This window comes from Dermacentor variabilis, chromosome 4 (assembly GCF_050947875.1).
Source record: "Dermacentor variabilis isolate Ectoservices chromosome 4, ASM5094787v1, whole genome shotgun sequence".
NCBI lineage: Eukaryota > Metazoa > Arthropoda > Arachnida > Ixodida > Ixodidae > Dermacentor > Dermacentor variabilis.
Window position 1 is genome coordinate 181,961,496 of NC_134571.1, and position 27,095 is coordinate 181,988,590.

A 27,095-nucleotide genomic window follows, 5' to 3' on the forward strand; every position below is an offset into this window, starting at 1 on the left:
AGGTAAATCACCCAAGTATTTACTACAAAGGACTATTTATCAGTTCTCGCCGAGAAAAGCGGTTATTTTTGTGAGAGGACCACTCAGTGCCCATTTTTACGCAGGTCAAGCATGCCATGGGGTGAAGGAGACATCTTTTTCGGCTCGCTGCCGATTACACACGTATCGGGCATGGCGTTCCCTATGATGGCTATTCTTGAGGGAGCTTGTTGCGCTGTCGTATCAGCCAAGGTGACCCCAACGGAGATCCTGGACACAGTCGACAAGTACAAGGTAAACAATTTTTATTAAGTAAACTTCTTGTTACCAAAATTAGATATTTATCCTGATGAGCCTCATTATTATTGAAATCGAACAATACTTTCTGGTACTTTTGTAAAGTGAGGTTGTTAGCAAATATTTATCGCTATACTTCCGAGAAATACATAAAACGGGACGTGTGCTTAAAGCTTTGCGCTTATATTGTCTCGCATCACAGCCCTTTCAAGCTGTTTTTCAAGCATAAACTTATTGTTTTTTTTCTTTTCAGAAGTTTTTTAAACACTGTTCAGAGATAGGCCTATTCGGAAGGTTAGCACATGCAAGCACTCTCTAAGGTTAACGAATTTGTGAAGTGGTTACAGTAGCAGAACAACGTTGATTTGGTGGCCCCGGCTGGTAGTGGGCATTTGTGCGCATTGAGAAGTATGAATGAAAAAAGCCTTGATTTCAAGGAAGGGGACGGCTCTAGGCCGCTAATGGGGATTATGAGGGAAGGGAATGTGGGTTCCCAGACTGTTGGCTGAAGCACATCTTCATCTCAGTATTGGATCTTCCGCTTTAGGCAGGCTCAGGTTCATGTTTAGTTCCGCCGCTCTCACATCGGCTGATCGACCCCTTCTGCACTACTCGACACAGGCCACTTTGTCTGCCATATGTCGCAATGGCTTTCTGTGTTTCAGGGTTAGCTTGTATTGCAATTCCTAGTGTTTTAATGGCTCCGTGTAGTAAATGCTGAATGTTGGATCTCCCTTGTGACAAAGGTGCGCAGTTCCAAATGAGGCGTTGCAAGTCTGCTCTGCATGACTCCTGGCAATGTGTGCATCGGCTATAAGTCTTCGCAATCGAAGTTTGTCCGGGTTGCTGCCATTTGTCAAGAATGTGTGGTGTGTACGCAGCGTTGGCCATAACCTATTCAAAAAACCTCTTCCGTACGAGTAAGCCCGCCCTTGTCGTCAAACACATGTACTGGTGTAGCTTCTAATAATCTCCGTTTACTGTCTGCTTTTATTTTAGTACGAATGTAATGCATCAGTGCTCTGCTAGGAGAGCCTTCGGCCAATATGTTTGGTATAGATTTTGGTCCGCGTTGTTTGGCGAGGAAAATGGAGTGTGGGGAGCTGTACGCGTAATCAAACCCACCCACTTGCGCGGCAGCTGCGTGAGCGGCTGCGTTTCCCCCATCCGTGCCGGTGTGCCCCGGTGTCCATAGGATTTCAACATTTGTCCCATTGTCCTGTATTCTCTTTAGCTTTTTCTGGTGTCGTTGGCCACCGCATCATCCCTCGTAGGCCCCGTTAATTCGGCCACTGCTTCATACGAAGCAGTAAGGATCCGATAATTATTTCGCACACTCTGGTCTACAATGTCTCCCATGTCAATGGGAATGGGGTTGACCGTTCCCCATATAGCTAAGAGCTCAGCGTGCAAGGTTGCACCCCCAGGAAGCTGACATTTGTGATAGCCATTGTGTTGGGATGTAGATGGGCTATCCCAGGCCACGCTTACTATGTCGTTTGTGATTGCAGCGTCCGTGTAGATGTCAATGATATGCTGCGGCGTTCTTAATTCCAATCTCTTTTCAAATATTTTTCTAGCTTCCGCGTTTCGTCTGGCAACAGGGCGTTGTTGCTTCCGTATGCCCAGTGGTGCTTCCCATGGTGGCGTTATGGTCGCTTCCGCGGGCTCTGGCTTCGCATGGACTTTTTTATCCCATGCCATGATCTGTTTTCCTTGGGTCGTGTTTTCCAACCGGGATCGGATTCGAATTCGTGCTTCACAGATTATGTCCCGTATGGGTGGAATCGCTACGAGCTTGAGCAGGTCCTCGTTCCTCGTGTGCTTCGGTAGCCCAGTAATCGTACGGAGGGTGGCCCTGTGTAACTTTTCGATGTCGCCAAGGTCTCGTTCAGAAAATTCGTACACGGGTGCCCCGTAAAGAATCCTTCCAACCGCGACTGCTTTTGCAAGCGTTTGGCACGCTTTCTGACGCGCTCCGCCATACTTGCTCGATATTCGTCTAGCGATGTGCGACAGCGGTCTCCAATTTGCCTTAGTGTGTGAATCCATAGCTGGGGGCTGTTGCAGCTAGCAATCTGTGCTCCAAGAATCCTAATTTGTCCATTTGCCGACGTAATGTCGCTTTGGCCGATGTGTAAAGCGATCTGCTTGTTTACATTGGTTGCTTTCTTCCCGTCTACACTGATCAATTCTGTCTTCTCTGGCAAGAGTTGCAGTCTGATGTTGTCTAAAGTGTTGCTAAGGCTCAGGATCGCTGCTTGTAGTTCAGTTTGCATGCTCTGTATGTCGCAATAATCCGCCGCTTCCGTCCATATTGTTATATCGTCGGCGTAAATAGTAAAACGGGCTGAAGTGTCTGGCTCAAGACTTTCTGCCACACGTGTCATGGCCAGATTGAACAGCATAGGTCCGAGGATGGAGCCCTGGGGCGCTCCCCTATCCAAGTAATAGGTCTTCGGACTCCATGCCGGTGCCTTCCCATGGAGCTGGATTGGTCTGCCTTGGAGGAAGCTACGTATCCAATTGTATGTTCTTTGACTAGGGTACCTGGTTGCCAAATCGTGTAACATGGCCTCTTGTTTCGCGTTATCGAATGCTTTACGCATATCGACTGCAACACTATAGTCAGGCATCTGTTTGCGAGACCTGCGGTTGATCATCTGCGGAGCAACCCGAGGCAGTCATGTTCGGCCGAAAATCTGCCTGCGCAGGATGCAAACCCGGTTGCACATATTTGATGTAGTGCTGCATTCTCGTGTGTGGCATTCTTTCTATCAATTCGCAGACAGTTAACAGAGCTATGGGGCGTAGCTTAGCTGCTTTCGTATGGTCTTTGCTCGGCTTCGGTATAGGGCAGATGCGAGACAGTCTTAGTGAATCCGGCGCTAGTCCGGATTCCCAAGATTCATTGATAATTGTTAAGAGCTGTCTTGAGCTTCATTGCTGAGGTTTCGAAGTCCTTGCCAACTCACTCCATCGTGCCCGGGAGCTGACTTCGTTTTGCCTTGCGCAAGGGCGGCTACGAGTTCACCCAGCGTAAAGGGCGTGTCTAGCTCCTCTTTCGCGTTGTCTATCGTTGCAGAAGGCAGCGGTTCAGGAGGCGCCTCGGCAGCATGTGGGAAGAAACTGTGAATGACGCGCTCATCCAGCACGGCAGGCTCTTCTCGCAAAAAGAGCTCCGTGAGAGGAGGTGCGCCTTTTTTGCTCCCAAGCAGGCTTCTTAAAATCTGCCATAGCCTTTTTAGACCGGGTTCCTGGCCAAGCTTCGCGCACGTATTGTGCCACGCGTCTGCTTCGAGATGTTGTTGGTATTCATTGGTGAGTCGGTATTGATGTTTAAGGCGCATTAGATCTTTGTGACGCTTTCCCTTAAACCGGTATTCCTGTGTGAGGCGGTTGACCTTCCGCCATAGATTTGCAAGGTGCATATCCATGCGAGTTGCAGTGTCATCGCATAGGATAGCTTCTCTGGCCTCCGGCCGTGTCTCCGCTATCATAGCGCTGAATTGTTCAAAGTCCGCAAAGGAGTCCCCTGTAGCCATTCTAAATTTTTCCCAGTCAAAAAACACCGTTTCTCTCCTCTCTCGGATTTTCTCGCAATTGAGCGTGATAATTATTGGTAAATGGTCGCGTCTCCATGTCGTCAATTCTACGTTCCATTGCCTTATGAGCCCTGGAGTGGCTAGTGTCAGGTCGGGCGTTGTGTCCTGTTGTCGCGGGTGTAGCCCTATGCGGGTTGGTGTTTCTGGTGTGTTGCATATGTCCAGAGATGACATTTCTATTGCATCGGGCTGTATGCGTCCTCGCAGGTCAGCTTTGGCGTAGCCCCATGTTTGGTGGTTGGCGTTAAAATATTCTCCCACTAGAATGGGAAGGCCTCCGGCTTGTGCCTGCACCTTACTGAGCCATTGGTAGGAATGATTCCGGTGCTTGACCGTTAGGGGTCTGTAGTACGTGGAGACTGCAACCATTGGCCGGTGGCCGCGTGGACATAGCTTTAATGCCACAATTTCTCTAAAATCATCACAGAAATCTGGTACTTGCAGTTGGGTTCTGGTGCAGTCATGTGTTACTAAAAGAGTAGCTTCGCCTTGCGCTTGTTGGTTTCCTTTGCCCTGTTGTAGTATCGAAGCCTGCTGAATGGTTCGGTAACCTCGAATAGTGCATTGTCCCCTTGTCTCCTGTAGAAGCAGGACAAGGGGTTCGAATTTTTTAATTTGCTGCCTTAGTGTGGATACATTCTGCGTAAAACTTCCACAGTTCCATTGAATGCATATAGGCCGTGCCGTCATCTTTCATCTGGTGGCTTACGCCTTTTAGGTTCGTTATGTTGCTTCTGCATATTTCTCTTAATTTCCGTGAATATCGCCTGTATCTGAGTTAGTATTGCATTCGTTACTGTCTAAAATTCCTCCCGTAGGGTTCTTTTCGAGGCGCTGGGTCTCAGTGTATCTTTCTTGCCTTAGGATGCTCAGCATCTGCGCATACGCCGAGTCTTTGGCTGTGAGTGCTTTTGGCACTGGCGGTGCCTGGTTCTGCTGGGTCTGTGCAGGTCCTGCGTGTTGCAGTTTTCTAGAGTTTGCCGTGGTTTTCCGACTAATTCATCGCCCCACCCGATTGTTAGAGCGCGTGCGTTTTTCGCGGTCTGCCGGAGTCTCTGGCTCACGTTGCCGTGGCGTTGGCGGTGGTCGCGTATCTCGTTGCTCTGGTGGTTATCATGCGAGTGTTTGCTGCAGCATTGCTCTCAACTGCTGATTTTCTTTTCTTAGTTCTTTTATTTGCTGCTCATAGTGAGCGGATAGCGTGGGTTTTGTGGATGTTCCCTGCAGTACTTTTTCAGACCAGGTCACTCTCCTCTGACCTTCTTCTATGCTTTGCACGACTTTCTTAATGTCTTTCGGTGCACGGCTAGTACATGCTGAGCTTAGCGATATGTGGCCCTATTTCTGGCATGCGACACAGAATAGCTCTTCGTCGCATTCCTTGTCTTCAGGGTGTTTTCTACCACACTGTTTACAAACTTCGTCTGAAGGGCAATACTTGGCAATGTGTCCCAAGCCGCGACAATTGTAGCAAGCTATAACCTTCGGTCTGTACTCATGCACCCTTGTGATCACATAATCGATCACGAGCCTGTTTGGGGGAGATTCCGGTTTAAATGTTAGCAGTAGCATGTTTGTCTTCCCGAGCAGACGTGCCTCTAGGATAGTTGCCGACTCGCATCTCAAGTGATCCTTGATATATTCAATGGTCTGGCCGGGATGCACCTTGATGACCCCCCGGCTGTTCCCCACCTTCTGTGTTGGCGTTCTTTCAATTATCACTTCATGCGCACGAACGCGACCGCTCAATTTCTCAGCTAATCGTGTCAGTGCCGCAAGCCTCTTCGCGTGTTCTTCATCCCTGACAGTAACCTTTACGCAGTTCGCTGCAGGGTCGTAGCGAAAGATTGATAATTCTGCAAGTTCCCAACTTCTTGCCGTCATCTCTAGTGCTGCTGTTATAGCCTGCTTAGGTATGTCATGCACGTGGACCTTGTTAAGTGGCCTCATCGAGGGCGCAAAATGAGGTCGACTTACCCGATCGAGGCGAAGCTGTTTGGGCTTGACTTCTCTGTTTGGTTTCCGCTTGCTGAAAAAGGACCATCCGTTGTCCCCCTCGTTGTCTTCGTCATTGCTATCATCGTTGTCGTCCTCGCTATCATCCTGAATATCCATTTGGTCGTTCACTTGCGACCCCCTCCTTCTGGCCTCTTCCATCGAGGGACGCGCCACGGCGTCTTCGGCTGCAGCTCGGTGTTCACTCGGCGTTTTGACGACCTCTGCGCGCTTCGCTCGTCGCGTTGTCTGCATTTTCGAGGGGCTATTCTTCAACTTTTCGGCGTCTCTAAGGTGAGCCTGAAGTTCCCGCGCTGGGTCCACTCGAGTGCGAATGTTGCTGTGGTGGCGACATGATGCCGTGCTCATCTGGCCGGCCTCGCCGAGGCCGCACTTCGGGCTAGGCCCAGACGTGGTTAGGCTTAGGTGAGCGGGTCGCCGTCGAAAATGTCCTCGTAGCCAGAAAAAAACGTCAACTGGAGCCGTGAAAAAGCACACCACACTCACAGAAAGTACTCACAGTGTCGTTGCTCAGTGTTTTACCACGTTGAATGGTAGTTCCACACAAGCTTAAAAGAAAACATCCAAGAGCTAAAGTGGAACACGTGTTCACACTCTGACGATCGCCACATTAGGAAGAAAGCTTGTGTGGCATAAAGTAGTAATAGTAGTAGTAGTAGTAGTAGTAGTAGTAGTAGTAGTAAACGACTTTATTGAGGTCCTGAGGAGCTAGGCAGTGGGCCTGCTAGGTAGGTCCCTAGAAAGCGATTGGTTGGTCCCATGTCAGAACAGAGACGCCATGCCACTCCGCTCGTTCACTGGCCGCCTGAAGAGCCACGAAAGAGACGTCTTGTCTGGGGTCTGGGATGGCCTTCGTCCAGTATGCGTGGTTAAAATTTTGTATCACAGGGCACTGCCAGCGCATGCGATTTAATTGACAAAATTCAGTGTTACAATCTATGCAGAGTGGATCAATGTCGTGGTGGTACATGTTCAAAAAGCCCTAGGGGGTGGGACCGTGTCTGGAGCATGCGGAGCGCGCTTGTTTGTGATCTGTTGAGCTTACGATGGGGGCAGGAAAAACACTGCCTATTTACTCTGTAATGCGATGTGATTTTGTGAAAAGACATAGGGTAGCCTGTATTTTGTATAAAGCAAACACAGAAGAAAAAAAACTAACCTCCACCTATTCTCCGGAATTCTTATTGTATTCAAGATGGTTCCAGGATAGCGTTTTCACCAAAGCGTTTAGACGGCGATCGGTTTAGAAATACGAGAATATATTGGCTCCAAGTCGACGGATAGTGTCAATCTCCTAGAGAAGGATTCTTTACATTTTACTTGGTTCAGCATTTTTATCAAACCTCGATCTCTCGTGACTGTCGAAAGCGTTCTTGTTGGCAGATCCCAACGATGGTGCAGCCTAACCGAAGGGTAAAAACCAAACGTAGAACCTTGCTTTGGTACCGGTGGACTGATGGTACCACGGGTACTGTGGTGCTGTGCGAAGCTGCACGGTGGTAAGGGGAGCGTTGTCGCATTATTGCCTCGTCATAGCTGGTGTTTTCAAACGGTTTCGTTGTGAAGCTGCCCCCCTGGTCGGGGACTCAAGCGCTATCGTTTGAGATGCCACTCTTCTGGTGGTAGCGTTGAGACGTTGACAGCTAGGCGCTGCACGGGGTTCGTAACTGATTCTTCAGGAAGTGCTGCTCGAAGTACATCTTGGAGCCCGCATACATGTAAGGCACAGTGGTAAGCGGTGCGCCACCAGTAACGCAATGCATATTAATACCACAAATACCCAACGTAATGCTATACAAGAAAGTTAAGCTCATTTTCTGCATAGCAAGCGGGCTTGGCTCATATTTTACTCAGTTTTATTGTTGGCCTTTGTGTTACCTGATCGTGTCACGAAAAGAAGAAGCGTGCATTTGGTACTATGAAACGTAGTGTTGTCCCGGGTTTTGGCAGTCATCCCGCTCAGCCCGCTGTGGGGAAGCTCAGTAATGGTAACGTAGGTTCGTGTCTACCTACTAATTTAAATACTAATCTTTCTTTCTAAACCATCATAGATTTTTCTAAGCGTGACTGGGTGCCGCTGCCTTGCCGAATAACTCACACGCAAGAGAGCACTATATTTACTCCGCTACAGGTGTCCCAGCTGCTAGACTTGTTTTCTACGGAATTACTCGGGTATAAAATCAATGACAGCTGCATCTTCTCAGCGCAACAAATAAGCATCATCACTTCCATAATTATTTTAATGTAGGCAACCGTTCTATGAATGCTTTCCTGGGGTCAGGGGTTGGGCGCATCTGCATGGTCGTTCTTCTCCTGTGGCACTATCGCCACGAACGATCAAGTCAGCGCGGCGATTCTGACGCACAGTCATAGAAAAGGAAGCCATTTTTGAAGAAAGTTTGATTTGCGGTCACGTGGGGGCCGTGGTGGGGATCTCGAAGTCTTGGCGTTTCGTTTCTACCGGCAGGCAGGTAATCGGCGTGGTGTAAAACGCGCTGCAGAATATAATAAAACTTATGCCATATATTTAACCGCTCCTAACATTCCAAAATGTGGGTTGTACATTCAGAATTTTCTTTTGCGTATTAGTCGCTGAAGTTCTGTACCTACATAATATGGAAGACAGTCTATTTCCGTATCTCAACAGATATAAGATGTCCTTACTTTGAATTCCTGCAGTCATCTCGACATACCATGTTGGGCCTTTGCCTGCTGCTACTCAGCTGAAATCTTCGTTAATCTGCCAGTACACAAACGCATTCATCTACATGAAAGGCGGGTGACGTTGCAGATATAGAGTTATATTTATCGAAGACAGGGCAGGGCCAACAGGCTGGGCGGGAGGCAAGCCCCCCATTTTTATATCATCTATCAAAATTACTCTACTGTCTTTCACTACAGCGTTCTTCAAAACTATAAGCCATAGCTTTCGTATATGCTAAGTCGCTAAAAATATGTTCTGTGTTTAACATGGCCTTTGTTCCACGGCGTTGTGTTTAGTGACTGGTTATCAACCGCTTTCACCATTATTTTGACGCCGATTCCTTATTTGACGCTTAAGATAGTCAAATCAATAGCTTCGAAACACCTTCGCCCAAGACATTAGGCAGGATTTGCTGTTGTAGAATTAGATGAGGAACAAAACTGGGTTGATAGCCACATGAGACAGCTGTGGCAGAAGAAAAACGAAGCAGAAACCGAGCTAGCCCAAAAAAGGGGCAACCGTAACCTGAGAAGAAGAATAGCAGCTCTCAACAAGGAAATTGAGAGCCATGCCCAAACCCTAAATAGACAACACTGGAACGACATCTGCGATAGACTAGACGGTCAATTAAGCTCCGTCACCACCTGGAAACTATTGAGACACCTCTTAGACCCAGACAACACCAACGCTGAGACCAGGAGACAAATGCAACGACTAACCCACAATTTCCAGGGGTCGGAGGAGGATATGATAAACCAGATTAAAGACAGGTACATAGGAGAAACAAACACCGAAACATTGCCCGACTACAGTGGCGAAAACAACGAAGAGCTGGACCAACCAATCACCTTAAGAGAGGTCCAAGCTGCCTTAAACAGGCTCAGCGGAAAAACCGCGGCTGGCCCAGATGGGGTCACCAATAAGATGCTTCGAAACCTCGATGACCACTCCCTCCAGCAACTGACAGCATTCTTTCAAAAGTGTTGGGACCGGGGGGAGATACCCGGGGAGTGGAAGACAGCAAATCTAGTCCTCATCCCCAAATCAGGAAAGGAACTCAAACTTGAGAACCTTAGGCCAATCTCGTTAACCTCCTGTGTAGCCAAGCTCATGGAACACGTCATACAGACTAGGCTCAACGATTACTTGGAAAGTAAGGAACTCTACCCAGACAGCATGATTGGTTTCAGACAACAACTGTCCACAACTGACGTCATGCTACAACTCAAAGAACAAGTATTGGAACGGAAGACTAGCGACTCGAGAGTCATAGTCGGACTGGACGTCAGCAAAGCATTTGACAACGTCAAACACAGAGCGATCCTGTCACACCTCAGTCACCTAAATGTTGGAAGCAAGCTATACAACTATATCAAAAGCTTCCTCACGGACCGAACGGTGAACATAGAAATCGGGGGCACTATAAGAAAAAACATTAAGCTAGGCAACAAGGGCACACCGCAGGGATCAGTGCTCTCCCCTACCCTGTTCAACATTGCAATGATCGGGCTGCCAGAACGACTCAGAAAGATAGAAGGCCTCTGCCACACACTCTATGCTGACGACCTCACCCTTTGGGTCGACAGAGGGGGGAGCGATGGCCAAATAGAAGGCACCCTACAAAGGGCAATATGGGAAACGGAATGCTATCTGAGACCCATAGGGCTAAAATGCTCGCCGGAAAAATCGGAGATGCTCATCATGGGCAAGCAGCAGGTCAATATCCAGCTCCTGGTCAACAACACCCCGGTACCAAGGGTGGACAAGATCAGGATACTGGGTATGTGGATACAACAAAATGGGAGAAACACCGAAACAATTAACCGACTAGACGCCACGACCAACCAAACATGCAGGCTTCTCAGGAGGATAGCAAACAAAAACGCGGGGATGAAAGAGGCAAACCTACTTAGGCTCGTTCATTCTTTCATCATTAGCAGAATCACCTACGCTATCCCGTACTTAAAAACAACTACAGCAGAGAGAGACAAGGTAGACATTCTCATCAGGAAAGGTGTCAAAACAGCACTAGGTTTACCAGCATGCACATCAACCGAGATGATTCTGAACCTAGGAGTGTCGAACACCCTAGAGGAAATGTGCGAGGCGAAACTCACGGCACAATATATCAGACTAACTGGCAGCAAAACGGGCCGATCCATCCTCAGAAACCTGGGCTATCAAAACCCAGAATCACGTGATAGGATAACCGTCATCCCCAAAGAAATTGCTAACAAGTTAAGAATAACCCCTATCCCAAGAAACATGCACCCCATACACAACAAGGAACGCAGGAGAAGCAGGGTCCAAAGACTCCAAGGCTCCCTCCTCCAAACACAAGGGGTAGTGTACACCGATGCGGCAGAATACCCAGAAGGGCATTATGCTGCAGTAGTAGTGAGCGACAAAGGCGAGCTAGTCTCTAGCTGTAGCGTACGACACTCTTCACCAGATGAGGCAGAGATGGCGGCGATTGCCCTGGCAATCACACACCCATCAACTAGAATAGTCATCACCGATTCTAAAACTGCAATCAAAGCCTATGACAAAGGTAAGGTTTCCAAAGAGGCCGGCAAAATTCTGCAAGCAGGCAAGGAGAACGTACCTAACGACCTAATTAGGATAATATGGGCACCCGCTCATAGTGGACTCACAGGGAACGAGATCGCCAATGAGGTCGCCCGAGGACTCACACACCGGGCCCCAGCGCAGGCAGATTACTTCCTGTCCAAAAAGCGAGAGTTAACCACATACAGAGAAATTCTAGAACACTACAGAATGGGGAGGAGAACTCTGCCTCCCCCCCATAGATCTCTCACAAAGCCGGAAGAGGTAATATGGCGAAAACTGCAGACAGGTACCTTCCCAAACCCGTATATTCTGCACAAATGGCATCCTGAGGTGCACTCTCCAAAATGTAAAAACTGTGAAGGCACAGCAACGCTAAATCACATGCTTTGGGCTTGCCCAGCACTAAACGGCCTACATGGAAACAGAGAGTCATGGGAATCCTCCCTCCATAGCCAGGAAGAGCAAGCCCAAAAACAGGCCATCCGTCAAGCCCAGGCCGCCGCCGGAAGCCAACTGATTCCGGCCGACGTCTAGGGGGGAGGTAGACGGTGATAGGGAGAGCTGCGTCTCACCCGATCACCCATACTCTCTGACGGGTGTAAATAAAGTGCTATCTCTCTCTCTCTCTCTCTCTCTACGTCGATGTCATCTAGGATAAAGCGCTGTGCAGCGGCAAGCCCATATTTCCCGCCTCGAGTTGAATTTGAGCTTTGTGTTTTTATGCGACAAGAAAGCAGGCAAGAGAAACTAGCTACCACAGGGCCATCTCGATCACGACAGGAAAAAAAGAGACATGTGGTGCTTTACGCAATCATTTGCCAAAGTACAGCCAAGCTGCTGACCGTTCCCATGGTATTAAAAATTGTCACAGTGACAGGCCATGTACTGTGGTCACTGCTCCGTTTCGACGACATGTGCCGCCCAAGTGATTTCTATTCCCGTGACGCAGCTGCCGAGTGCAGTATTATCTATTACGAGCCCCAAACAATGTGTGCACGAAATTCGAAAGCACTTTTTAATGTCCCGACTAGTTTGATGACAGTTAAGTACACTTGCACTTGCACAGCGTTTGATTTTATTTATGGCTATAGCAAACGTGATTGAGAGTTAATTGACAGCCGATCGATGACTAATAGTTATAAAAATTTCATCTGTTCTATAACTTTTATGCACTTGCCCATTCATAGGTTCTCGTTCTTATGCCCTTAGTATTTACGCAAATATTCCCTCCTCATGTGAGATTTAGTTCGATTGAAGAACGCTACAGAATGTTGAACGCACCCAAATATGAAATTTCACTATAAAGGTTTTACTTACGATGAGTATTACTAAAATAATCAGGCATGGCTAAGTGCCTGCAAAACCAAAATGTCAGTTCCTCTGGTCCTACCAGTGTCAGCGGCACTTGGCAACTCTTGTTATGTGTAAGAAGAATGAAAAGCACAACTTCACGGTCATCATCTGTTTACTTGCCCTGCAGTTTCATTTCTCGGAGCGACCTTCTTAAGAGCTACAGTAAAATCGCGCGACGAGTTACTTCATGTACGTATGTACGTATGTATGTACGTATGTATGTACGTACGTATGTACGTACGTATACGTACGTACATACGTACGTACGTACATACGTACGTACGTACATACGTACGTACATACGTACATACGTACATACGTACGTACGTATACGTACGTACGTACGTACGTATGTACGTACGTATGTACGTATGTACGTACGTACGTATGTACGTATGTACGTACGTATACGTACGTACGTATGTACGTATGTACGTACGTACGTATACGTACGTACATACGTACATACGTACGTACGTACGTATGTACGTACGTATGTATGTACGTACGTATGTACGTATGTATGTATGTATGTACGTACGCATGTACGTATGTACGTACGTATGTACGTATGTACGTACGTACGTATGTGCGTATGTACGTACGTATACGTACGTACGTATGTACGTATGTACGTACGTACGTATACGTACGTACATACGTACATACGTACGTACGTACGTATGTACGTACGTATGTATGTACGTACGTATGTACGTATGTATGTATGTATGTACGTACGCATGTACGTATGTATGTATGTATGTACGTATGTATGTATGTATGTATGTACGTATGTATGTACGTATGTACGTACGTATGTACGTATGTACGTACGTACGTACGTATGTAGGTATGTATGTACGTACGTACGTACGTATGTATGTATGTACGTACGTACGTATGTACGTACGTACGTATGTATGTATGTACGTACGTATGTATGTATGTACGTACGTACGTACGTACGTTTGTATGTATGTATGTACGTATGTACGTACGTATGTACGTATGTATGTATGTATGTATGTAAATATGCACGCATATAGGCATTCAGCAGGTAGCTAGGTAAGTAGGTATCTATGCATGTATACACGCAAATGACGGAGACCTCGTGTGTTACCGTGCTAGCGTCCTCTGTATTTCGGAGTGTCCAACATGAAAACTTCCACATCTCGAGGAAACATATATTAGATTTAGAATTGAATCTGACAACCATCGGGCCTACCATTGTATAGACATGGTCACTACATTGACAAATTTACGCCCACCATTCTTCAGTCTCATTGTGAAATGCATCACGACAAGGGAATCAGAGAAGAATTGTTAATCCATAAATTTGATGCCATATATTCTGGTATCTACAAAAACATTGACAGGGTCGTCTGCTACACATTGCTATGAAACCCATTTTGTGATGACTTTGAGGTAATGGCTGCTGGTGCTTGTTCTTTTGCTGATTTTCTTTTTCTTAATTGGGCCGTTGCTGTTCACCATGTATACAATAGGGCATAGCATGCGTTGTTACAGAATTCAAGATATTAAATGCCTCCAATGTCAAACGTAACTTTACTGTATTTATATCTCCTCACTATCACTGATATATGATTATTCGCTTTTTAATAAAATGCCTGATTGATAGCGCCTACTCTTGAGCATTGTAACAGAATCGCTCACTCTCACGTAGGCCGTGCCATCGTCAACAGTCCAGGCAGCCCACGAAGCATAAGAGCATTATTTTGAAGGACAAATCATATTAAACAGATTTATGGTCAATGTAAGTAAGTTTAAGTAAGTTTATTTCGACCATCACGTCATACATGATGATGCAGGGGGACCGAAGTAAAAGCTGTCTTTCAACAGCTTGGCAGAGCAACGGCGCCCCTTATTTGGCAGTAGCATACAAGGTCACCATAAAAAGAAGGTACACAAAAAGAAACACTGCTCACGGTGGTCACATTACACTACAGAACCAAATATAAACATATTACATAAAGGCTGCATCTGATACATAACTTCAAAAATAATTAAGTCATACACACGTGGCAAAAAAAAAAATTCATAAATAAAATGAAGGCTTTTAATGGTTTACACAATGCAATGGCATGTCAAAGGCACTATAACAGAAAAAACAGGAATAACATCAAGTAATACCATACCTCTGTAAAGCGATTTGGCTTTAGCTACATAAACAAATAACATGAAAAAGTTTAGGAAAGAAAGTAAGCCAAGAGTGTCCAAAATGTGACATATTGAGGTGCTATATCCTGTCTCAATAGGTCATTAGGAAGTAGTGGAAACCGGTGTTCCCACGATTTTAGCCCATATGTTGTTCGAAAGGTTTTAATTTTCCACATATCCTTATTTCTTGTGGTGTAGTTTTGTTCGCGCCTTCTCAGGCCTGAAAGAGTTTGAATAAAAGATGTTTTATTTAAATGTTCTTGTTTAAGTGTTCGGCTGAGGCGATAGTCATAGATTTTCGTTACTCGAACTATTTTTTGTTCTAAAAATATTTCTCTTGTATGATGCAACCTCGGTAATTTCTTAACAACCCGCCTTGCTTTCTTTTAATACAAGTAATTTGTTCAGGTTTGCCTGTCATGTAGTTCCCCAGATGAGGCTACAATAGTTACGGCGAGAAATAAATAAAGAGTAAGAAACTAACATCATAACACAAAAGGGTAAGATTTCACGGTTGCGATAGAACAGACCAATTATTTGTGATAATTTGGAAGTAATGTGGGACACATGGTCGTCCCAGGACATCTGCTCCTTAACCACAGCGCCCAGAGTTTTAAACTGTGGTACCATATCTAGCAGACAAGATCTCAAGTATATTTGTTTTGTCAGAGCAACTTGGTTTATTCTTCGCCCGAAAAACAACTGCTTTTGTTTTGCTCACATTAATTTGCAATGCATTTTTCGGTGTCCATTTGTCTACGTGTTTCAGCATGCAGTTTGCTGAATCTATTAGATCATTGGCATTTTCGCCGGATAAGAATATGTCCGTATCATCTGCGTATATGATAAATTTCGCGAGGGGAAATACGCTGACGATGTCATTCATATAAAGATTGAAGAGAAATGGACCGAATATACTTCCTTGCGGAACACCGTGGCGGACAGGGAGAGTTTGTGAGATTAAGCCATTTACACTTACAGCTTGTCGGCGATATTCCAGATACGATTTGACTATGGATGCTGTGTGCCCGCGATAACCATATTGTTCAAGCTTCCGGAGAATTAATTCATAATTTATAAGGTCAAACGCTTTTGTAAAATCAATGAAAATAGCCAAGACTATACTGTTCTGCTCAAATTGTTTTAGTATATATTCCTTCTGCTCTAAGAGTGCGAATTCTGTTGAAAGGTGCTTTCTAAACCCATCTTGTGATTTGGTGAGTATACGATGTTTGGATTAAAATTCTGTAAACTGTTTGTGAAGAGCATTTTCTAATACCCTTGAAAATACTGGAAGTATGGATATTGGGCGGTACTTGGCTAACTGGTTCCTATCTCCCTTCTTGAAAAGTACCGAATAGTGGGCAACTTGCATTCCATGAGGAAATACAGCATTTGCAATACAGAGATTAATGATATGAGTGGTGTAGGGCAAAATAATATCCAGAATTGATTTTATGGGCCGTATTTGTAGTCCATCTATATCACGTGAGGTACAATTATTGAGCTCTGTGAAAATTGTCATCACTTCAATTTCAGTCGCAGGTTTAAGATATATCGTTTTGTCCAACATTGGGACGTCATTTAAGTCGTTATCCACGTCTCTGTCACAAGAAAGACCAAGGAAACATTTATTAAACTCGTCCGCTAGATTTTGGTCGGACACCTGTGTCCCATTTAATTTCAGTGATGTAATTGCTCTAGGATTTGTATCATTAGCTATCAGGCTGTTTAGCTTTTTCCAAACAAGATCACTACGCCATTTAGTTGATTGGAAATCGTTTATGAAGTATTCATTCCCAACTTTCTTAAGTATCTTGTTCAGGCGGTTACGATAGGTTTTAATGATATGCAAGTCGCCAATTTCCTTCGTTCTGATAAACATATGATAGAGTTTATTCTTTTTTTCTATCTTAAGCAGAAGTTCAGGTGTGAGCCATGGTTTGCGGAGTTTTTTTTTTATTTCGCTTAAATGTCTTTATGGGAAAGCAAGCAGCGTAAATTGATTTCAGAATAGCAAGGAAGTCCTGATAAGTAAGGTTGGCGTCACGTTCCGAAAGAACAGCATCCCAGTTAGTTTCAGTTGCACGATGTCTAAAAGCGAGAAAGCTTTCCTCCGTGATCGCTTGATAAGGTAATGATTGTTGGTCTCTATTTTTTAGTTTTCCTTTCAAACACAAGAATATCGGCAGATGATCACTGATGTCTTAGATAATTACACCACATTTAGATAACTTATTGGCAACATTTGTTGTGAACAGATCTATAAGGGACGATGACCTAGCTGTTATGCGCGTTGGTAGCTGAATCATGTTAGAAAGCCCGCTAGCCTTTAGTAATAAGTCAAAACTTTTCTTCGAACTACCATCAGCACAAATATTTAGGTTCATATCTCCACCAAAGACCAGTCTAAGGTTTTTGTTGGAGACAAAAGAATACAATGATTCAAGAAAGTCGAAAAAAGGATTGCAACCCTGAGGAGGACGATAACAGACAACGAAAAGAGAGTTTTCTGCAAGTACTGATAGAACTTCATAATCTGCTATGCTCCGAGTAAACTGTGGTGAGAGCTCAGGTTCATGTTCACTATTTATTAACAAACAGACGCCACCACCCCGACTTGTATCACGATTTAGGAAGAATGTTTGATAGTTAGGAAACCTAGAAACTTCTGAATCATCCGTAGCCCAGGTTTCTGTTAACATAATTACATTGAATGTCACGTCTAATTGTTGTAGCAGATTAGTTAAACTAGCTATTTTGTTACTAATTGACTGGGCATTGAGATGGAGGCATTTGAAAGACTTTAGAAAGGCTATGCCAAGGTGACTCGTAAAGTCACTAGGGAAGACATATGTATCCGAGACGGAAACCATGTTAGCTAAAGGGTAGGAAAAAAACGCAAAATGGCTCAAGCAAGGCTAGCAAGCTCACTTGCCTTAGATACAACAGTTGCAGTAGCGCCGTCATTCTTTGTGATAAGAATTCTGCCATAGTTGTGCCAGACATACTTATAACCTGCACTCTTCGCTCATTCCTTCACGTCCCTCAAAAGTTCCCAGTTTCGCTTTGTCAAGTTTTCAAAGATCCGTATTTCTTCATTGGTACTGCTGTGTAGGCGCCTTTTGGACCACCACAGATCCCTGATCTTTTGATTCGTGAATCGGCAGATGATACCAGAAATCCTATCCTTCCTTAACGGCAGTCGATGAACAGTGCACACATCGTTCTCCGATAACGGTGGCAGCTCATTTTTGGCGGCTAGTTCATTCATTTTAACTAAGAGGTTTTCGTTGTTTGTTTTTGCAATGCCACGAAATTCGAGATTCTGTAGTCTATTTCGCCAATCGAGGTCATCGAGATGAAGCGTTAGACTTTCCAGCTTTCGGTCTTCTGTCTCAAGTTTTACGATTCTTATCCTCAAATCTTTGATGCCACGTTCATTCTATCCGTACGGGATAACAACTCAGCCATCTTATCAGACATGAACTGAACTGCAGCTTCAATGCCGCCTACTGTCTCTTTTAGTGGCAATAACTCATCAAGTTTTGCATTCATGGTTGTAAGCATAGACCACACAGCCTGTAGGTTAGGCACTTCCGTCTTTCAAGTTTTTTTGTGCGGGATTTCCCTGCTGTAAATTGTTGACACTTCCAGTTGTTGCGGTATATCTCGCCCTTCGATTTTAATGTCGCCTCAGAAATGTCAGCACGGTTGCCAGCATGGTATACACCCTCGCACACACTACAGGATACGGTACCACTGGTCTTATCCAACTGCTCTTCGCAGTTGGAGCACTTCGTGACATTAGACATAGAACGAACTTTGGCAGCAGCAGTAGCAACAAGAGGAAATCAAAATAGAACGTGCAAGATGAAGCAAAAACGTGTAAAAGTGCAGTAGTGGCTTTTCGAGCTTAGGTTCCGTGGTCACTGCTGCAGCCAATATGCCCTGCGCAGCCGCTGACTGCAGCGCCAGCAGACAGGGGCTGTATCCACCAGCAGTGATTCGGCAAGGTGTCACACGTGCCGTCCACGTAAGCTGCCCATATCATGGAAGCCAGCAACACCAGGTAGGATGCAGCAGCTCAGTTGCGCCGATAGAACACGCGTGAAACCCACACGTGCCGTAGCGTAGATCCCTCCGTGCGCAGAGTAGCTCTGTAAAAGTACAGTAGTAGTTTTTAGAGCGTGGGTTCTATGGCCACTGCTTCTGCCAATATGCCCTGCGCAGACCGATGACGCCAATATATAGCCGCTGACTGCAGTGCCGAGCTATTTTCCGAGCTATTAGCCACGAGAACGAACTACAGGAGCGCTGCAAGCGCCGCTCGTGTGACGTCAGTGCACTGACTCGCGCCTGCCGTCTGCTGCAGTTTGGGTGATGTCCAGGCACCTTCTGCAGTGTTTTCGTTTGTTAGCACTCGTTCCCACCGCTTGTGTACTGATGGCCGTCGTATCAAATATATTTTTATGGCGTCTTCGTTCACTAAAATTTATTCAAAGAGCTAATTTCTGAGACGACAGTACAGTTCTCAAACGCGACGCCACATATGATGATGTAGCGTCGCGTTTGAGTGGACACCACATATGATGATGATGATGATGACGACGACAAAAACAACGCCATCACAAAAACCAAACAGTGGGAACAATTATTGTCTTGATGGCACATCAAATATTATATTCCCATAAAATTCAAAAAATAAAATTCAATAGAAAAATTATTTAATTCAAAAACTACCCCAGTTCAAATTCACCTGTTAGCACGCCTTCGGCGGTGGTTACTTGTGATGCTATCAATGCAGAGTGTCTTATGGGCAACGCTCCTCGAAAGACTGTGGCTTATCCGTACCCGGGCGACAACCAAACGCGCCTCGGAGCGCCTGTCGTCGCAGATGCAGTGACCAGGGGCACAGTGTATCCAATGGCAGCATCCGCGCCATCGACAAAAAGCTCAACGAAAATGTCCAAACACGTTAACTTTTTCTGAAAAAGTGGGACCTCTCGCAGCCTTTGTCCGCCGCTAGGAGGCCCACAAATAAGTGGTGGCTCCCGTGGGGAACATGTTCCTTGAAGGGCTTGGAAATTTTTTAGACGTAAATAATATTTTGAATTAGTTTGGTAAACGTCATCGAAAACGCGGTCGAATCTGTCTGGTTGAAGGTGTCTCTATTAGCGGCGAGAATATGGAGTGGCGCTCTCTGTCGACTGACGTCACTGCCAGGACGCCGCTCGCACCGGACCGCTCGGCTGCCGCGTGCACTCGTTTCCGTGGTGTATGCTTGGGGTATAAGTGACTCGAGCCGTACTTATTGCAACAATATGTCGGCTTCTGTCTGCTTCCGTGCCTGAACCACGGTTCCTTCTTCAAAAGAGCGCGGGTCGAGAAAATTGGCGGCTTGGATATCGCCAGCTATGTAGGGTTGAAAGGGTCTACCGGCTTTGCAATGTATATATGCGGCGTGTCTGTTCATAAATTTTGCGTAAGAAGAATGTCTGCAAATTCAAAACGCTTTATTAATGCGTAAAACAAGGAGTTAGGGGGGCCTTTCGTATGAAAAACTTTGGTACTACTTTCAGTGCTTTTTGACACAGGCCCCAATAAAACGAATTGATCATGGCTGCTAACAAGAAGGCGCATCATATCTACAATCTCTACGTATATATTTAATTCAGAAATACCATAGTAGGAATCAACTCAAAGAAAAGTTTCTTAGTTACGATCAAGAGCGAATCGATGCAAGGGTTGCAATGTTTCATGGTGGCCCTCAGTGGCCTTTACCGACAATGTGGCAAACCCCTCACGCAACGGTATGAACCGACTGTCGTTATGACGAGGCACGCATTGTTTGTGAAACACATCAGTTCACTACAACTTCAAGCTAAAGCCATGAAAAATATTTTACAGCGCCAATTGCAGTGCCTAAATTAAACTCGAGGCACTACAGCGCAGCTTAGGCTGCCTGGAAAAGGAAAATTAAAACACCTTCTGCCTCACCATATCTGGTTCCTGCGTAGTTTTAGTTATGCAAACTCAGGACTATTTGCCTCGAAAACACATAATATAGAGCCTCGCATACCCGCCTTGTAAGAAAGAGACCGCCAGCCTCAAATGAATTCACTTGATTTTTTACCTCCATCGGGAAGTAATGATACCTTAAATATGTCCTATGCTACTGATGAGAGCAATACGGCCGAAAAAGCATAATTCACTAAAAATTTGGACCGAGCAGCCTGTTTCAGTTCACCAAACAGATTCATCATGTGTATTTCTGAAGCAGCAAGCACGAGTAAATTGCTTAAGGGAAATGAACATATAGCACGTAAAAGGGAATATATATATTGTTATATTTTTTTTTGTTATTCTGGAAACAGATGCAAGCCCTAATTACCTTTACTTCAAATTACCACCACTTAAGAAGATCGCGTGAAGAACCGCCTTATATTGAGAGGCAGTTAATGAAACAAGTGGTGCTGGTAGAATGTAAACTGCAGTATTAGTTAATTTCTCATGTTACTGCGGAGCATTGCTGTCAAGAAATGCGAAAATTTGATATTATACCATGAACTACTCATCCTGAGAAGACCTGCTTTAGCCGATGAAAATCGAACTGTGTTAGACATCATATATAGCCAACCTTTTTGGCACACTTGTTGCATCGCGGTAGGTATGGTATCATAACTGTATTCTTACATGCTATGTTTGTGTGGTTGTGTATCCGCGCTGTTCTGTCACCCAAATGGTCCAACGGTTATCTAGTCTGCGCATTACATGGCCGGCCCAGCGCAGGTCATGTAATGTCAATTAGTATGTCAATCTTAATGTCAATTAGAATATAATCTATACCCATTTACTTTCTCATCCAAACCCCTCTTATTCTGTACCTTCATATTAGGCCTGGAATTATTCGTTCCGTCACTCTTTGCGCGGTCCTTAACTTGTTTTCAAGCTTCTCTGTCAGTCTCCAAGTCTCTGCCCCATATTTCAGCACAGGTAAAATGCACTGATTGTATACGTTCCTTTTAAATGATAGCGGTAAGCTTCCAGTCAGGAGGTCACGATTTTAGCCATATGCTATCCAACGCATTTTTATTCTTCTGTGAGTTCCTTCTCATGGTCAGGGTTACCTGCGTTTAGTTGACGTAGGTGTACGTAATCCTACACAGACTCTGAAGGCTGACTTGCGATCCTGAACTCTTGTTCCTTTGCCCGGTTGTTTATAATTATCTTTGTCGTCTGCATATTAATCTTCAACGCCACTCATACACTCTCCTTGTTAAGGTCCTCAATCATTTGTTGTAACTCGTCTGCAGTGCTGCTGAATAGAACAATGTCATCGGAAAAGCGAAGGTTGCTGAGGTATTCGCCGTCAATCCTTACTCCTAAACCTTCCCAGTTGAATGGTTTGAAGACTTCTTCTAAGCACGCAGGGAATAGCATTCGAGTGATTGTGTCTCCTTGTCTCACCCATTTTTATAGGTATCTTCTTACTTGTCTTGTGTATAATTAAGGATGCTATGGGACCTCTGTAGATATTTTCCAGGGTATTTACCTCAGCGGTCTGTACTCCTTGATTACGCAATGCCTCTCTGACTACTGGTATTTCTACTGAATCAAATGCTTTTTCGTAGTCTATATGAAAGCGATATAGACAGGCGTATTTTATTCCGTGAATTTTTCGATAACCTGAATAATGACATGAACGTGATTCATTGAAGAGTATCCCTTCCTGAAGCCAGCCTGTTCCATGGGTTGTTGTGGTATGTACAATTACTTTTGTGTCTTTTTCAAGCTTCTATATTTTTCGTAAGACAGCTTGGAGGAAATTACCGCTTTCTACATTTGCTAGAGTATCAATTTCTAAATAACTGCAGTAAGTATTTATCTTACAGAATGTTATTTTTATTTAGCTAACAAACAAACTCAAGCATGCTCCGTGATTTTGCTAATCTTTATTGTAGTTTTGCAGTTACGCATTTTTTGTGTGCATACTTGATGCAGCTCATTAAGCATCACTGTTATGCGAGTTCTACTCAATATTGGTTACTTTTATTTGCAATAACATTTTTTCTCTTTACTTTACGAAAACGGAGCACAACTGTTACATATTGAATAATTTATAGTTTTGTCATAACATTTCGATTTCATTCACTTTCGGCGCAAAATGCCTGATCTGGCCGCCTTTCAAGATGCGCCAATATTTCGTGGCAAGGTGCCATTCCCACATTAATATTCGTGATGACTGCTGCTTAGTAAACGAAATATTCTGGAATCGCGGACATGTTATCTATCATGTGGCTCACTGGCTTCTGTAGGCACTAGTAGCCTAGGCGGGAGCGAGGCACTTTATGCTGTACTTAACGCCTGCGCTTCGACTGTCAAGCTCCTGGTATATACTAAAATCAGTTTCACCTTATCCTATACCATTGAAAACCATTCCTAGACCAGCTTTTTGATAACTTTCTAACACGTTCAGAAGTTAGATTTTGAAAGACCAATAAAAGAGATGTTTTATCCCCCACCATTATGAAAATCTTTGGTCGACGTTGGCTTGAATGTCTCAGAGAAATAATATGGTTGGATATTTGCCAACATATACGACGTTTTAACAACGAACATAACTTATTCGTGTTTCGCTTAACCCTTTTTATCGTCTCAGGTAAACGCTATGCAAATGTACGGCATCCCTTCTATTCTAGGTGGGACGTCAATAAAGAAACATTTCCTTACAAATGTGTGAGCTGCATATTCTTCCAAGAAGGCGCCAGTCAGATCCATATCACCTTTTTCACACACACACACACACACACACACACACACACACACACACACACACACACACACACACACACACACACACACACACACACACACACACACACACACACACACACACACACACACACACACACACACACACACACACACACACACACACACACGCGCACACACACACACACACATATATATATATATATTGTTACGCGCGAGGGAGACCGTTTATAACCCTTACGGATGAAGGGGACCGTTTACTTTAGGTCGCGAAGGTGAGTGCAAGAGCGGTCAGCTCGTTTATCAACTGAGCGTCGTTCTCTTCTTTCTTCTTCCACTCGGGACCGCAAGCACGTTCACTGGTCTTCGTTTTCTTCATACGTAACATTCCTCTCGTCGCAGACGAAGCCCGCCGGGCGAGTCAATCCATGTGTCTTGACGTGAACAATTTCAAGTGGGCGACATGGACCACTTGTGTCTTGGCAGCTCTTCTACCACTCGCCGTAAGGCGAGCTATGTTATACGTGACTTCCGTGAGTCTGCTAATAATCACAAACGGTCCATCGTAGGTGGCCAATAGCTTTTGGCATAACCCGCGTTTCCGTACTGGAGTCCACAGCCAGACTAAATCACCAGGGCGATAGGTTACCGGACGGTGGCGAATGTCGTAGCGTAGTTTTGAACTGTCCTGCGATGCCAAAGTGCGCAAACGAGCAATACGACGAGCTTCTTCGGCGAGGCAGAGAGTCTCGGCGACAGTGGGATTTTCGTGACTGCAGAAGGGGAAAATAGTGTCGATTGTGTACCGGGGTGGCCGTGCGTACAGCAGGAAGAAAGGGCTATAGCCGGTGGTCGCGTGCTTGGCGGTGTTGAATGCGTACGTGATAAAAGGCAGTACGTCATCCCAGTTCTTGTGGTCGTATGAAACGTACATAGATAGCATGTTTACAGTTGTTCGGTTGGTACGCTCCGTAAGCCCATTCGTCTGTGGATGGTATGGTGTCGAGTGACGCAAGTGGGAATCACACAAACGAAGCAGCTCCTCTACGATCTACGACGTCCGCTGTGAATTGTCGTCCACGGTCGCTGATGATCACGCGGGGCGGACCATGTCGCAGGATCACATATTGCAGCAGGAATGTTGAAACGTCAGTGGCAGTTGCGGAGGGCACGGCCACCGTCTCGCAGTAGCGTGTGAGGTAGTCGACGCAAACAACTATCCAAAGGTTTCCCTTGGCTGATTTTGGAAATGGGCCTACGAAGTCAATGCCCACTTGTTTGAAAGGCGTGCTTGGAGGCGGGATCGGCTGCAGAAGACCTGCCGGAGCAGTAGATGGCCCTTTGTGGCGCTGACACTGCATGCAGCTGGCCACATACGTCTCAACAGATTGTCGCATTCCAGGCCAATAAAAGCGTTCCTGAATCCGGTAAAGCGTCCTCGCCGAACCCAGATGGCCAGACGTAGGGTCGTCGTGCATAGCACCCAGAATCGCTGTGCGAAGGCTCTCCGGCACCACTAGGAGAAAACGTGCGCCAGTGCTTGAAAAGTTCTTCTTATAGAGGAGTCCATCACGTACACAGAAATGGTTTACTGTCGTCGAGGCAGTCGTAGCGGTGAAGAGCGGTGTTAATTTATCGTCTTTTCGCTGTTCGATTTTGAAGCAGTCGAAGTCTGGAAAACGCGGCGACACAGAAGCCACGAGGTGATCGAAGTCGTCGGCGTCACAGTCTGTAGTACTAATTGGCATACGCGAGAGACAGTCCGCATCAGTGTGTCGTCGACCACTCTTATAAGAGACGGTGAAGCTGTATTCTTGCAGTCGGAGCGCCCAGCGCGCAAGGCGGCCACAAGGGTCACGAAGATTCACAAGCCAACACACCGAGTGGTGGTCGGTGTCCAGTATAAAGGGGCGTCCATACAGGTAAGAACGAAACCGCTGAACCACAAATACTACCGCGAGGCATTCTTGTTCCGTCACAGTGTAATTCTGCTCGGGCCTACTTAATGAGCGGCTTGCATATGCGATCACGTGTTCGCGGTCACTGTAGCGTTGAACTAGGACGGCACCAATACCTATGCCACTGGCATTCGTATGGAGTTCTGTCGGAGCTGAAGGACTGAAGTGTTGAAGAACCGGTCGTGACGTCAGCAGTAACTGCAACTGACGAAAAGAAGAGTCGCACCCCGGAGTCCACTCAAAGGGGGTGTCCTTTCGTAGCAGGCATGTCAGCGGATACGCAACGTCGGCGAATTTGGGAATAAATCGGCGGAAATAGGAACAAAGCCCCAGAAAACTACGGAGCTCCTTGACACAACGCGGTGCACTGAACGCTTCAACGGCTGCTGTTTTCTGGGGATCAGGGCGGATGCCATCCTTGTCGACGAGGTGCCCAAGCACAAGGGTTTGGCGGTCTCCGAAGTGGCATTTCTTAGAATTTAAAATTAGACCAGCGTTTCTGATGCAGTTCAGGACAATATCCAGACGCGAGTTGCGTTCGCTGAAGGTGCGGCCAAAGATGACGACGTCGTCGAGGTAGCACATGCAGATGTTCCACTTCAAGCCACGCAATACAGTGTCCATAAATCTCTCGAAAGTTGCCGGAGCGTTGCACAATCCAAATGGCATCACATTAAATTCGAAGAGCCCGTCAGGGGTTACAAAGGCAGTCTTCTCCTTGTCGTCAGGATGCATCGGAATTTGCCAATAGCCGGATCGTAAATATACTGAGGAAAAGTAAGAGGCGGATTGCAGGCAGTCTATTGCGTCATCAATACGTGGGAGTGGGTACACGTCCTTTTTTGTTACAGCATTCAAACGGCGATAGTCGACGCAAAATCTCCAAGATCCATCTTTTTTTCTAACAAGAATCACTGGAGCTGCCCACGGACTTGCTCACTCTTGTACGACTCCCTTTTTCATCATTTCGTGCACTTGTTCGTTGATAATCTGGTGCTCTGATGGCGAAACACGATATGGCTTTTGTCTAATCGGATTTGCCGAACCCGTGTTGATTGTATGGCGCGTTCGAGACGCAGGGATTGCAGGTATATTGTCCTTCTGCGCAAAGTCGAATACCGAAACGTGCTTCGAAAGCACACCCACTAACGTTCGGCGTTCACTCGTGCTGAGCGATTTATTTACCATCGACAAAAGGGCCGTTTCCGAACTGTGGCCGTCAGGTTCTTCCTGCACATCTGTAAGTTCAGCCACTGATAAGGACGCGTGTTCCCTGGCGAAGGCTAATTTCATGCCGTCTGATAGTATAACGGGCTCCTTAGAACAGTTTACGGCCCATAAGCCAGTGCGTCCGCCTTTGATCGACACCACACAATGTGACACCAAAACATTCTTCTTCATACAGTTAAAGTGCACCGGTTCTACGGTAGCTTCGAAGCAGTCGGAATCGGCGCCGCAACAGACAACGGGAACGCAAACGGTAGATGATGCAGGTATGACCGTATCACCACAAACACACAGTGTAGTTTCGCGATCTACAGGGTTCTCCAGGAGTCCTGATGGAATCCTACCACTTAAGAATACTTTTCCTGTGCGGCAGTCGACAGTAGCACCACATTCTGGCAAGAAGTCCATGCCGAGAATAACATCATGGGT

The 27,095-nt window shown here is 45.7% G+C and overlaps 1 protein-coding gene across 3 annotated transcripts in view; it reads left to right on the forward strand.

The window, feature by feature from the left end:
• The window catches only part of LOC142579982 (uncharacterized), a 153,190-nt gene that overhangs the window by 64,133 nt on the left and 61,962 nt on the right, over window positions 1-27,095 (forward strand). For all 3 annotated transcript variants that reach the window (XM_075690680.1, XM_075690681.1, XM_075690682.1), the window contains one exon: window positions 105-273. In XM_075690680.1, coding sequence (XP_075546795.1) covers window positions 105-273 — 169 coding nt within the window. The remainder of the gene's footprint in view (window positions 1-104; window positions 274-27,095) is intronic.